At 38.5% G+C, this 13,955-nt stretch overlaps 1 protein-coding gene across 5 annotated transcripts in view; it reads right to left on the bottom strand.

Moving 5' to 3' along the window:
- GLIS3 (GLIS family zinc finger 3) overlaps window positions 1–13,955 on the bottom strand; it is a 161,394-nt gene that overhangs the window by 11,732 nt on the left and 135,707 nt on the right. For 4 of the 5 annotated variants that reach the window (XM_039567598.1, XM_039567601.1, XM_039567600.1 and 1 more), the window contains exon 7: window positions 7,549–7,696. In XM_039567598.1, the coding sequence (XP_039423532.1) occupies window positions 7,549–7,696 (148 nt within the window). The remainder of the gene's footprint in view (window positions 1–7,548; window positions 7,697–13,955) is intronic. The other variant, XM_039567599.1, reaches the window with a different exon arrangement.

The raw sequence follows: 13,955 nt of genomic DNA, 5'->3' as shown, positions 1-13,955 counted from the left end.
TCCTGTTTGTGCCCCAAACTGCCCACTAGACTGATGGGATCTGGTTAATTACTGAAAGCTCAGGAATGGCTCTCGGCCACTTTTTCATCAATGAGAGGAGAGCTGGAACCATTCTCAAACACCAAAAAAGAACATGATATTTTTGCAAGAGGAGGAGCGGAAAGTGATGTGGTATTCCTGTTGCAGATCAGCCTATGTCTCCACCACTAAAAATAAGCTGCAAGTCTGCTGAGAAGGAATACCCTTCTCTGTGTGCCCAGTGGCTGCTGCTAGGAGGGGTCAGTGCCTGCTGTTAACACAGTCTACCGGTGTTCTAAAGTGTGGATCTGGTCCCTGTTGTCTTGAGACTGGACCTCAATACACTAGATGACTTTTTTTTAACGTAATAAAAAGCATGTTTTTCCTGAAGAAGTGTAATGAAGTTTTTATCACACCCTGAATACAACAGAAGGTGCAACTGCAGTAGCAGCTCTATGGAACACCTCTGGGCAGGGTCATCATGCAGGTTATAACTGTATTTAAATCCAAGTCATTTGAGATCTTTTATGCTGCAGCTAAAAATCTGTATGTGCCACACGTTACCTATGTGTTTTTGACTTAATTTGAAAAGTATTTACTACATTGCTGGTGACCATAATCTACATTTGGAGTGCAACAAGTGTCAAGATGAACTCTGGATGATGTACTGCCTATTCAGTTTTCTGTGAGAAGCACATTTTTAAGCATATTAGGTAGGGTTTGGATTGGTCCTGGTGCTGATGTGATATTAAATTCATAAACATATATTACTTCAGAAATGCTATATGGATGGAGGAAATAAAGATGTCACTACTGAGCCATTGAGTCTTTAATGTGTCAAATATTTCATTTTTCCAGATTACTGATGCAGAGTAGACTGAAAGACATACCAGGGTGGAAGAAAAGAAAGCATTCATGTATTTCACAATAACACTAGAGAACAAATTTTTTTAGAAAGAGAAATCAGTAGTTATATTGTGATAAAAATATCAGAGATTTTTAAAAAGTGCTATAACTACCTGGTTAATATGTCTCCTGAGCAATAACTGGAGTTAGTTTTTTGTACAGAAATCACATAGACTGTTATCTTGTGCCAGAGATTGAGAGCCATGCACAGACAGCCTTTAAATACTGTCATTATTTTAAAAATCATGAGATATCATCCTTTGTGTTTTCAAGATTAATTTGTGAAAATTAATTGCTGAAAAATTATCTTAACCAGTAGCTACTAAAAGGGAAAAAATCCTTTTCAAAACTCAAGTTGGAAAGCAGAGTTGTACAGATTTTACATTTGATTTACCATCTAAACAACTTCCCCCGAGTAATAATGCACTATATTGTGCAGCCAAACAGGACTCCTTTATAGTAGACATAAGTGGTCTTTATGATGATTTATAAATCAGTTTATGAAACCCTGGCTCACCCATACCCATGACTGTAGTTATCTACTTTTTCTTTCCTTCTGCTCAACGAAAGAGAAACTTGTGCTTGCCCCAGCCTAGATTTGTCTCTGAACAAATCTCATTATGTTCCTGGGAGAACAGCTAATATAATCTTATTCTTGAAATACTTGGGACCAGCTTGTGACCACTTGGAAACTGCAATCAAGAGCTGTGGTCAAGCCCAGGTGTCAATTCAATCAGGAACTAGCCAGATTTGCAGAAAGTTGCCCTTTTCTATGCCTGATGGGTGTAAAATCTGAGCAGGAATGTTTCTGGAGCCATTAAGAAACTACTTTATCTTCCAACAGTAGCTGTGAAAAAATGTCCTGCTGGGAAATGATTAGATTTGGTAGTAAGCAAGATAGATTACGAAGTTACCAAAGCTTACCTGTTTTGATGAGATTAGTTAAAACACCACATACAAAGTGGGTTTGTTAATAACCAGGACTGGTCATGACTACATGGAAAAAGAGATTTTACTCTAGCATTTCTTTACTGGAGCTGGCCCAGTCAACATTCACTACAACTACATGCACAACCTAAGCAATATGTGGAAAAGGAAGGGAAGAGGAAATCTAAGAGTAATAATATGCAGTATAAATAGTGCATTTATATAGTACTAATAACCATTAATTTAGTTTATTTTATCATGGTTGGCCACCTACAAATAAGTTCTGGGTGCAGTGGGGAAACAAACTCTTATGTCTCTGTAGCAAGGACATACATAAGATGTTTCTTCACCAAGTGCTTTGCAACTCCTCAATTCATTTCACTGCAACCAAGTATGTTTTAAAAATACATTGAAAGAAAGGGAACTGTACCTGCATATAAAAGACATAATTTACCTACCATTAATCCATGCAACACTATGGCACTAAATGCTACTAAAATTAAATATTTGAGACAGGAACTATGTAACTATGTTGCATGTAGTTCCATCTTCATTACTCTTTTTTCTCAACTTTGCACTGTAAATTAAAGCCTATGTCACCATTTAAACAAAATGAATCCTTATGGTTGCTATAGATACATTTCTGAAGTGGAAATTGAACATTAAAGCTGAGAACTTTGGTATTTTTTTTTCTTCTGAGGCCACAGTTTTCTTTGAACAACTTGTAAACACAATTTATTGGGTTGTTGCTCTCTGAGTCCTTTTTACTGGGCTGCAATAGTTTGGGAACATAGACAGATGTTATGCAGTTCACATGGCAAGGTGATCAGGCCTTCAGCTTGCTGAGCTGAAGGTTTGGCTGGACAAAGGACTGAACTACAAGCTCCCTGTAACAGGTTGCTGTCTCCAACAGTGTCCTGTACAGTGCTGCACTTTCTGACAATGATAAACGAGGAACAATCTACGATCATTCCTTCTTGAATGCCTTTCTATTTCTAGGCAAATCCACAACATCTGGGATGATGTCTCCATTCTCTGTTGTGTCATTTTTCTGTGAACTCACATTTTGGGTAGCTCCACACTTTATGCTGCGCGTCAGTGACTTTACAGATCCTCAATCCCCTGTCAGTGAGGGAAATGTTCTGTTGTAACACAGCATTCTGTGAAGCCCAGCATATTGCACTGTAAGTTAGTCTGGCTAGCTATCAGTGACAATCAAATAATCACGCTTTAAAAACACATTTAAGGAAAGCACATCTTTTGCCAAGAACAAATTTCAAAAAATCCTGTGTTTTCCCCAAAGTTACAAATATATGCATTTGACCAAAATAACAAAAGACTAATTTTTTACCTCTCCAATGATTTCTCTGCTGCAAGTTTTGTTTTGTTTTAAGGGAATGCAATCTTCTTGCAATAACAGAAATATTTTGGGCAACAAAACCAAAATCTAGCCAAAAGAAGGGATGAAGGAAGAAAGAATGGGCCCTCTGACCAGCACCTCATCTTCTCTTTGATGAGAAGATGAAAGGAAAATTTGAAGTGGAATTTAAAGTGGAATTTAAGGAAGAAACCTGTGAGTAGGCACCTCAATATACAGACTCCCTGGAAGCAGACTATGTAACTTTTTATAAAATCTCTCAGCATTTTATGCACCTATATTGTATTAGAGAATTAAGTTTCTTGCAAATGTGTAGAAGAGGAAAAAAATGCCTTTGGAAAAAAAAAAGAAGAAGTGTGAGAAAAATTCCAAACTTTGCTAGGTTTGCTCTGAAAGGAGGTTGTAGCCAGGAGGGATTCAGTCTCTACTCCCAAGTAACAAGCAATAGGACATCCTCAAGTTGTGCCAGAAAAGGGTTAAATTGAATAATAGGAAAAATTTCTTCACAGAAGGGGTGGGCAGGCATTGGACCAGACTACCCAGGGAAGTGGTGGAGTCACCATCCCTGAAGGTATTTAAAAGACGTGTAGATGAGGTGCTTGGGTACATGGCTTAGTGGTGGCCTTGGCACTATTAGATTAACAGTTGGACTTGATGATCTTAAGGGTCTTTTCCAGCCTAAACTATTCTGTCATTCTGCAACTCTGTAGCTCAGGTTCAGGGTTAGCATGACTGACACCTCCAACTCAAGCATTTGTCATTTATATGTGTTGTTTGCTCACTAAAAAGACCACATGATTAGCAGTCAATCCTCTGAAGTGTCCCATGCCTGGATAGAAGTTAATGTACCTATTTCAAAACCACACTGTAAACTAAAGACCTTCTTTGAGGCAGCCCTTTGTATGCTACATACAAGGGGCTTTATAACTTGTGAGGGTTGGGTGTCTTGGCTTCTTGGTTACAACTACTCAGAGGCTTTTGCTTCTCGAAGTCTGGCTTGAAGCTACTCATTATTTTACAGTGAAATCATAAAGGGAATATAACCACACACTCAAGCAAAAAGAAGCACTGTTGGAGAACTTATTATAGCATAATGATGCTGCTAAACTGAACAGTTTGGCTCTAAGTTCTTCTTGTCAGCCATACACAGTCTCTAGAAATTCCTGTGAAGCAGGGATGCATCATGCTTCAGGGACATACTGCTAGCTCTGGTTCACAGGAGAGTAAAAAAACCCCCTGGAACACCAAGTCCATGAAAAATTTTGTTCTGGTCTCACATTAACAAGCTAGTTCTTGCTCAAAAGCAAGATGTATATTTGGATAATTCATTAAATAAAGAATTTAAAAATATTAATTTCAAGAATTTAGCACCATCAATTTTGGGCCACTGAGCTGCATATGTTAACTATGCCATATAAACCCATAATTTTTGATCTGAGTTTTAATTAGATTGTTCTTTCAGCTAATCTGTATGCTCATGCCTTCTTGTATTACAGAAGTGCGTGAAAAGGAAGTGAAGTACGTATTCCCTTTTATAGATATGCTTTCAGGTACACATTTGGTACCTTCATTGAATAGCTGCAGTATTTCATATTAGTGGAGCACTCAAAGTTAGTATCAAAGAGCTGGCACAAACAAAATGTAGATCTGCACTTTTATTATTTATGTTCTCTCCTTTGATAAATGAAGTTGTTTCTTAGATCCAAATTCTCTAACTGACTTGCACTATGTGTTCACAGAGTTTTGTACACATAACGAATGCAGTGTAAGATGTGTTCTGTGTTTGGCTCAGTTTCTCACATTAATAAGGCTTAATCAGGTCCACACTTTCCCTCACACAACCTAAAGGAGAAAGACACAGAAGAAATCCTCCCATTATTTCTCTATCCCATGGTATCTGGAGGTGTTGAGAAAGTGCTTATTTCCTTCTGCTTCTGTCTCTCATAAGCCTGAGTCTGCTGTGCAAAAAGTGGCACAGGTTTGGCCCCCAGGGTCATCAAAGCAGCCAGGCCAGTTTGGATCAGCTTTGGTCCAACAAACACAGACTTCTGCTGGAGCAAGTGGTGGTCAGCCCGTCCTAGCTCTGAAATGACCCCAGGCATGCACAGTGTGTCAGGAACCACACAGCACAGAACCACAGAACCACAGAACCATAGAATAGTTTTGGTTGGAAGGGACCTTCAAAAGTCATCTAGTCCAACCCTTACTAGCATGGGGGGGGGGCGGGGCAGGGAGGGGAACAAATCCTCTACTTGCACCCTTAAATCCTGCAGTCCTCTCAACAATGACGCTGGAATAAACAGGATGACTCACATCTTTCAAAGACACTATCTCTGCCACTTTCTCTACTGAAGGTTTGTTCAGTTCACATTTTCACAGCTATCATCACACCCATGAAGTGACATGGACAGCCTACTCACAGGGCCCCATGGCGAGTGTACTGTATTAGATTCTGCCTTAGTTCTTCTTCTAAAAATTTCCCTTAATTTTTACCCTATGTGTAGTAGTGAAACCAACACTGCTTTTCCTTTTCTGAATTTAAATTGCCATTTGTCACACTACCTAAATGAAGACACTGAAATTTTTTTTTTTAATCCAAAGCAGCTCCATGTATGTGAATTAGCACTTAAAGCCTTTTTAGAGAGAGTGTATACACTTAACACATGAGAAAGGAGTATACCATGTTAGCTTTTTACTATTCTGTAGAGTACTCTATTATCTGGACATCTGAAATGCCTTCCATGAATTGAATTAAGTCTCACTCTAAGCACATCTGCTATGGTTCTACAGCAGTAGAACCTCAGAAATGGGCTAATAAGAAGATCATTGTCTTTTATAATGACATTTATACCTGTAACAACGATTAATGTATCCCTGCCTGTCACCTCATGCTCTGGCAATTGCTGGCTATGGATGTTAGATAGAACATTGCACGAAGAGAAAGCTGTACAGGGACAGAAAAGCCTCTGTGTCAGGCAAGAGAGCATGGACAGTCCCAGAGGGAGTGCACAGAGGGCCAGAGCCAGCACAAGGGAAAAGACCAGGATCGTGGGGGCAGGAGTGGGGAGGAAGGACTGAACAAGTAAGTGAGCTCCAGTGATCATGAGGCAGTCAGCTCCATCTCAGACTGATGTACAAAAAGCTCAGCAACTTCCAGTGGCTCCAGAACTGGCTGAATTCACATGTGAAGTCTGAAATAAAATTGTACTTTCACCTGTTGTTAATTTCCTGAGACATCATGTTCTTCTATCTTCCTGATACAAGGCAGAGTGAATATTGCTTTCATCCAAAGAAATTATGCTCATTTAACAGTAATTGAAATCTAGTGAATGTTGTTTTCAAGTTTATAATTGGAGATTTTGTACTCTTCAAATTACTGCCATATCTGTCACTCAAGGAAATGAAATACTTTGAAACACATTAGTGAAACACAGCAATTTATCATTTAGAGAGCACTGAAAAAGAATTTTACAAGATCATGTGTAAGTATCCATGAGCATATAGTAAGAGTTTAGTATTTTGTGTAATGACTTCTTGACTTTTCCACTAGAAACCTATTTACTTAGGCCTCTTCAGACTTGTGATTTGGTAGACAGGGGGTTCAATGAGCTATAGATTTGCACATCTGTAGTACCATACACTACCTAAGTCATTGGAAAGATTGCTGAAAATAATTTAGGGAATGTCTAAAGATGAAAATCAAGACATGTCTAAGCAATTGGTTTTTATGTCACTGAAATATCTAAAATCATAGAATTTACAATACTTAACCAGCATATAATAAAATATACATAACTTTCATGAAATAAATCCTGACTAGAAATCAAACTAAAACTAGTGAAATGAAAATTTGCTTATTATCTACTGGTCTTAATAAAATAGCAATTAAAAAAAAAAAAAAAAGGCATGTTCCTGCAGAAATATTTGGTATTGAGAGAATACTGACAGAGTATGACTCTTCTCTCACAAGTAAACAAAAACATGAATCTCAGGGCCCCCATTCTGTAAGGGATGACTGTGGTCATCTGAAGTTGAGTGTGCCGGCTAGTACCACTTTCCTCGCTTGGGCCATTTGTGGGGATCAAGAAGGGACTGGAGGAAGTCTCTGAAATGGAGATGGATGGAAAGTCTCCCTCCCAGGCTGCAATAACATTGTCCCTTTTCCCTCTCCTTCCCCTGATAAACCCCTACCCAGAGCAGTTGCTTGGCCAGTGCTGCCACCAGTGCCTTTCTGAACACCAACAATTGTATTTCCCCTGTCCTGGCAGCTCTGAAGGCAGTCCTGCCTCATGCTCAAGCTGGGAAACACAGGGTCTTACCTCTCTGAGTCCGCAGCTGCGAGAAGAGGTATCTGGGGAGGATGCAGAGGACTACCCTGTATGTTATGTCCTGGGGAGGAGTGGCTGCCAGGGTGGGACAAGGACACTGTTCCACTTCGATTTATCTGTGTGCTGGGGATCACAGCTGCTGAAAGTAAAAGAGAGAAGTAATGCTCATCAGGCAGGAAACAACACTGATAACTGACCAAACAACAACAATATTGGTAACTGACCAAACACTACCATGCACCTGTCAAGCTGTACTGCCAACTCTTAGCAACTAAGAAAATGAAGGGGTTTCTGAAGTGTTGTTTTCCATACAAAGGGAAAAAGAAAACCCACATGAAAATAAGTAAGTATTCTTTGCTGCTTCCAAATGACACTTCTGTAAAACCAGGCACAAATGATCACAGCCATACTCCTTGTCTTGGAAATTTTTGTCTGAATAAGGCTGAAAATCTTCCATACATTTCTATTGTAGAAGAGGTGTCAAATACTTCCTAAGATATGTATTTTTAGAACTAGTGAACAGAAAGAATGCTTTCTACATTTTTGCCTCAGCTGTAAAAATCACAAATTTCTTGAAGAACATTGCTATCATTGGCCCAGATTCCTCAGTAATACATACAAAAATTTCAAACCATCTTTAACAGCTTAATAATTTTCTCAGAGTTTTCTCATGTATTTTTTCCGATAAGGAAAGGTTCCAGATGACTAAACAAAAAGCAATACCGGACTTTGTCCAAATGTCCTATTTAGCTGATTCCAAATCCTGTAACCTTGTTTTCTTGTAACCCTTTTTTTTAAAAAAAAAGTTTAATCAGACAAATTAAAATGTTTGTATCTCTGAAAATCCAGTTTCCCACCTATTTCTACTGACATCTGTGTCAAGTAGCTTATGTTGATGTTGATTGGCAGACAAATACATGCTCTTTAATATGTTATGAACCCAGAGAATTAGATGAGTTAGATAGGCTGTCTAAAAGATAAAAATGATGCCTCCTGTTTGTCTGGCATATCTTCCAGTCTCTTTTAAAAAAAGTATTGTTCAGGCCTAGTTTACAGAATAGAATTCTACCTATAAAAATTACATTATGCTAGTGAATATGTTGGAGCTAATGATTTGAGTTTCTTGATAAAATCCTAGAATTTAAACCAGTTCCCCAGGGGGCACTGTCACCAGTAAAACATCTTTCTAGGCTAAAACATGTGCATGGATGCAGCAATCCTAGCAGAAGAAAGACTGCATTAGAGGTAGCCTCACCACAGATCAGTCTTCAAGAAAATGATTTCACAGGTCATCATTTTCTCATTCACAGGTGTGACTGTTGCTACAGAAGATCAAAAAGGTGAAAACTCATCTCATCTCCCAACTCCTCATTTTATTTCTGGAAAGACTCTATTAATCCTTACAAGTCCACCTTTGTGACACACTGGATATTCACTAAGGTAAAGCAGATTGAAGAAAAGGCTCAGGAGTCTAATTATGCTGTAGCCTCATTAATGAGCAGTCCTGGACACGTTTCAGCTGGTGGAAATGATAGTGCAAGACAGGAAACCACTTTGTGAGTAAAAATATCCAATATAGATGCTGTAGAGGTAATGTCAAAGTTTAGGGGAAGTTGACACTGGTGGTCAAAGCTGGAGGAGTGGAGGCTGAACTTGGTTCCAGGCTCTGCTGTTTGCTACTTTGTGTATGGACAAGAGCCTCCTAATCATAACCCAAGTGACGACAGGGATCTGACAGTAGAAGACATCCCAGACCTTAAAGAGGAACAGAGGAGGCAGATCCCACAGAAAGATGAGGCATCACTTAAGGTAGCAGAGTAACTCACAAAGAAAGGGCTGAGGGCATTTCCCTACTAAGACAAGGGAATCGGTTTTTTCCACTCTGCTTATGCACTTCAAAAGTTATTTTTTCCACATCTGTCTCTCAGGGTAGCATCAAGACAAGTGCAGAAGAAAAAACCAAAGGAATGAACTTTTGAAATTCTTATTTTATCTTACATGCAGCACAGAACAAAATACTGGAAAAAAATCAACTACACATTCTGACAGAAAAAGCAGAGAGACTATTTAATAAATCACTGCAAAGGAAAACCCCGATTGTCTAAATAAAAAGAGACTATTTAAATTATTCCTTGGCAAAATAGGGTAACTTGCATTTTACCATGACAAAAACTAATAAAACTATGTAAAAACATACAGTGGCTTAGTTTACCAGTACTGTGATCTTTGCATTTAAAATTAACCTCTTCAGGATCAGGAGTAAAAAGGCTGGATTATGATGGGTCTTCAGCACAAGGTAGCACGAGTTATTCTTCCTGACATAGCTGTTGTCTGCCACAACCATGATTAGTATTCCAGGCAAGTATTTTCTAAATCATGCTTGCACATTTTCTAGCTGGTTCAGGCTGTGGTAGCACAGGTTCCCACAGCACTGGCTAAGACCTGGGGATTCTGTCTCTGGGAAAAGGCTATCTGTAGCCAAGCACAGGCAGCCACTGACAACATTCTGGCTAGGTTTCCCAACAGTACTTTATTTTTCTGTTTCTGATGAAGAGACCATACACAGTGTAAAGTAAGAGCTAACTATGACAGGGACTAGAGGACCAGCTAGGATATTTAAGGATAAAAGCGCCTGTGTATTAGCTGCAAAAATGTATTCCTTTACTCAGGGTGTGTTAAATGCTCACAGCATGCCAGAAGAGTGCATCTGGGCTCCCGTTATGCTTTGTAATGAAGTCTCCAAATGCAGCACTACAAATGACAATGTGGGAGACCAGGGAACATCTACTGGCAGTGCAACACAACTTTTGTCAGTGAAGCTTCTTTCAAGGCACTGTGTTAATAAAGGCACCTCCATGGGCACCCAGTGACATGAAATCACAATACTAGCAGCTTCTGCCTGGCAAAAATGCAACTACTAAAACTTTCCAGCATAGACACGGCACTGGTCCAACCTACTACCTGAATGTTGTAAATAACACCTGAAGGGCAACATTGTCAGGCATTAGCAGTGTACAGATGTATGGCAGTCAAAAAATATTGTCAGTGACAGGTTACTTCACTGGCAAAGACTAATAGAAAACTTTGGACACTATTTTAGAAACTGCTAGAAAACTTGACCACTTATTCTTGGGAGCTCTGTGTTTGGCAAGCTTTCCTAGTGGGTTGGCTGTTACATGTGATTTACTTGATCAAAGTGTTGGTGGTAAATATCTTCACAAGGTAATGTCTTTTCAGTCCTGATCCCCTTAAATACCTGATTCAAGGGGCATGAAACTGAACAAATGTTCATGACAACCAGCATGCAGTATAGCACTCCATGTATGTCCACACACAAAGATGTAGAATTAAGCATTAGTTTTAAGTGGGTTTTAAAGGGAAAAAAAAAAAAAAGAGGTTTAGATTAGATGTTAGGAAGAAATTCTTTACTGTGAGGGTGGTGAGGCACTGGAACAGGTTGCCCAGAGAAGTTGTGGATGCCCCATCCCTGGAAGTTTTCAAGGCTAGTCTGGATGGGGCCCTTAGCAACCTGGTCCAGTGGAAGGTGTCCCTGCTCATGGCAGGGGAGTTGGAACCAGATGATCCTTAAGAATTCTTCCAATACAAACCATTCTATGATTCTATCATTCTATGATTACTTAACAAAAAGGTTTCTACAAAGAAGGTTTTTCTCTCTATCAATACAAAATAAACTAACACCTTTAAAGAAGTTTTAAACAGATTCAGATATTCTGAAAAAAAACCAAAAAAACCAAAAAAACTTCAATCTAATAAAAACCAAGGAATTGTGAATGGTGTTCCTCTGCATCCCTTAAAAAGTACAAGCTATGACATTATTTACAAGATGGATACAGCTAATTAGTCCTGACTGCGAACCTCAGACTGGGGGACAAGCACAAAATTTCAGCCAAAGAGGAGAAGGAGTCATGTTTTCTTTTCTGGAGTTTCATCTTATATCCATTGATCAGCACGTAAGAATTTTCCATGAGAATATTTCTGAAAACAATTCTCTATGAGAAGTTAAATTCACATGTATCCTCACAATGCATAGGAATAAATTAGGTGGTTGCAAGAGAAGATGATGATTCTGAATAAGGTTTCTTTAAAAAAAAAAAAAAAAAGCCAAAAAGTAGCATTTAAAATGTTACAGAATCTAAGGCCTAAAAAAAGTTATTTTTCAAACAAGTCAGAAACCTGTAATTTCATGGAACCTATTTAAATGCATAAGAATCACACCCTCTCCTTTGCAAATTATCAACAATGCTCTAATTGGAGAGCAACTTGGACTTATTGCCATCAAATCAGCCCTCTTAAAAACAATTTCTGCCACCAAAATACTTGTCTGATTATTGACAGTATGAGTTTGGAGTAGGGCTGAGAGTTCTTACCATGTGGAGTAAGAGAGTGAAGGTTTAATTTTGTAGGTCAGTTAGTTACAACATACATACAGTTGCAAGGTTGTGGTTTTTTAATTATTAAATATAGCCTTCTATTTCTGCAAGGAATATTTATGAGGTGCTTGACAACAACTGATATACTATTGCACAGAAGGAAAATAATGAAATGCTTTTTGCAGTTGGGAGCATCACTTGTATATTTTCTCCTCTTTCACTTCCCCTAGGAAGCTCACACTTCCCTACAGGATTTTGTAGCCAGGTATATGTGGATATATGGTGTGTTGAGTTGTACGTGGTAAGCCCAGCAAGTGAAAACCCTATTGTGTGTTTTACCTTTATCCTCAGCTCATCTGTAAATCTGAAGTCTCCAGAGTGCATGAAACTCAAGAAGCCATCATGCATTAAGAAGTACAGTAGAAGGCAAAATTGCATTTTAAAGAAAACAAATCTGTCTCCAAAGCTGGTCTGTCACATGGACCATCTGCGCTGACGGTCTCTCTATCTCTTTTCAGGTATTTTGCAAGCAGATCAGAGATACTGGAAAACATTAAAGTACTGAAGCAATAAAGCAGGGTCTAGACTAGTATTTTAAGCCATTCCTGAAATGGCATCTTTAGATCACATCCCTGCCTTCTACTTTCTTTTTAGTGGATTGCAGTTTCTGAAGTTCAGTCTCATCACGATGAATGGAACTATAAATGGTGCAAGTGGCCGTATTGCCTACAATGTTGTAGCAATCCATAGGTAAATGTTCCTAAAAGAGTGAACCCAAAAATTACATCAATTTTTGGAAAACCATTAAGTTGTCTCAAAATAGAAATTATAAACTCGTAAAACGGGTAAATAAAAGGGAAAGTCTGAGGGGAAGTAAACTATCCTCCTTAAACTAAGATAGTGTTATTAACACATTTTGCCCCCTGTAATGCATGTATGGTCCTACCCGGGACTACAGCACATTTAGCAGGAGTTCTAGATATGTATGCAATACTTAAATTCAGCCCGAAAGGTGACAACAGACATCCTCTTTGTTATTGGTAGTCCTACATTACTGCTCCTTTTGCATCCATTCCCTATGCAGCAAATACAATTCTGTTTTTCACAGCAAGGGCCATTCATGTGTCAGTTTTTCCTTCTCATTCTTCTATTTTTCTTACAGGAATGAGCTGTAACTATTTTCCAAGGCTGTCACCCTTAACAAACTACTTTTTAAAAAAAAAAAAAAAAAACAGACCACTTTTTTTGAAAAATACAGACTGCTTTTTTCTCAGACATCTCTTAGGGAGTTTTACTCACTAGGACAATTGCTTTAATAAAATTCTTTCATTATTCCTGAATGTGTCCTTATCCTCTACCTGCCTGTTGTACCTACCTACTTTCTTAACATTACCTTAGATACAAACTCCTGGGGGATTGGATTTTTTTCTTATTGTGTGCACAGAGCACCCAGCTTGGTACTATTTCAGTGGGGGAAAAAACCAAAGAAAGGTGTTACTTAAGCAAAGCACAGCCAGTCATACACATAGAAGTAGTTAGATTGAAGTTTCACAATACAGCATAAGACATTGTTTTAAAAATACTTAGAATTCAAAGAAGTTCTGTAACTTTCCTGATACAATTTTAAAATTTCAACTTACAAAGAAAATCATGCAGTTGACAAGCTTTAGAAAGAGCTTCTTGCTTTGGAGCAGAGCTGAGTGTGATATCCAGTAACTGCTTATAAATGAATTACACATTCTGGCTTATGGTTAAATATGAAATGGTCAAGTTTTATCCAATCAGCACAGTAAAAAGATGGGTTTTTTTCCTGCTGCATTATTTATGATTCTTCCAGTTTTAGTGACTCTAGATTGCTCTGTACAAAGTAAGTTCATACTATTTCACAGTAGAAAAAACATAATCCCCATGTTCTTATTATGAATGCATCACTCACATCTTCATTGTGTGAACTGAATAAACCCAAAAGCCTAGGTATTGTTCAAAATTAAAACCTAGATGCTATCA

The sequence above is a fragment of the Corvus cornix genome, chromosome Z (assembly GCF_000738735.6).
Source record: "Corvus cornix cornix isolate S_Up_H32 chromosome Z, ASM73873v5, whole genome shotgun sequence".
NCBI lineage: Eukaryota > Metazoa > Chordata > Aves > Passeriformes > Corvidae > Corvus > Corvus cornix.
This window is presented reverse-complemented; position numbering and strand designations above follow the sequence as displayed.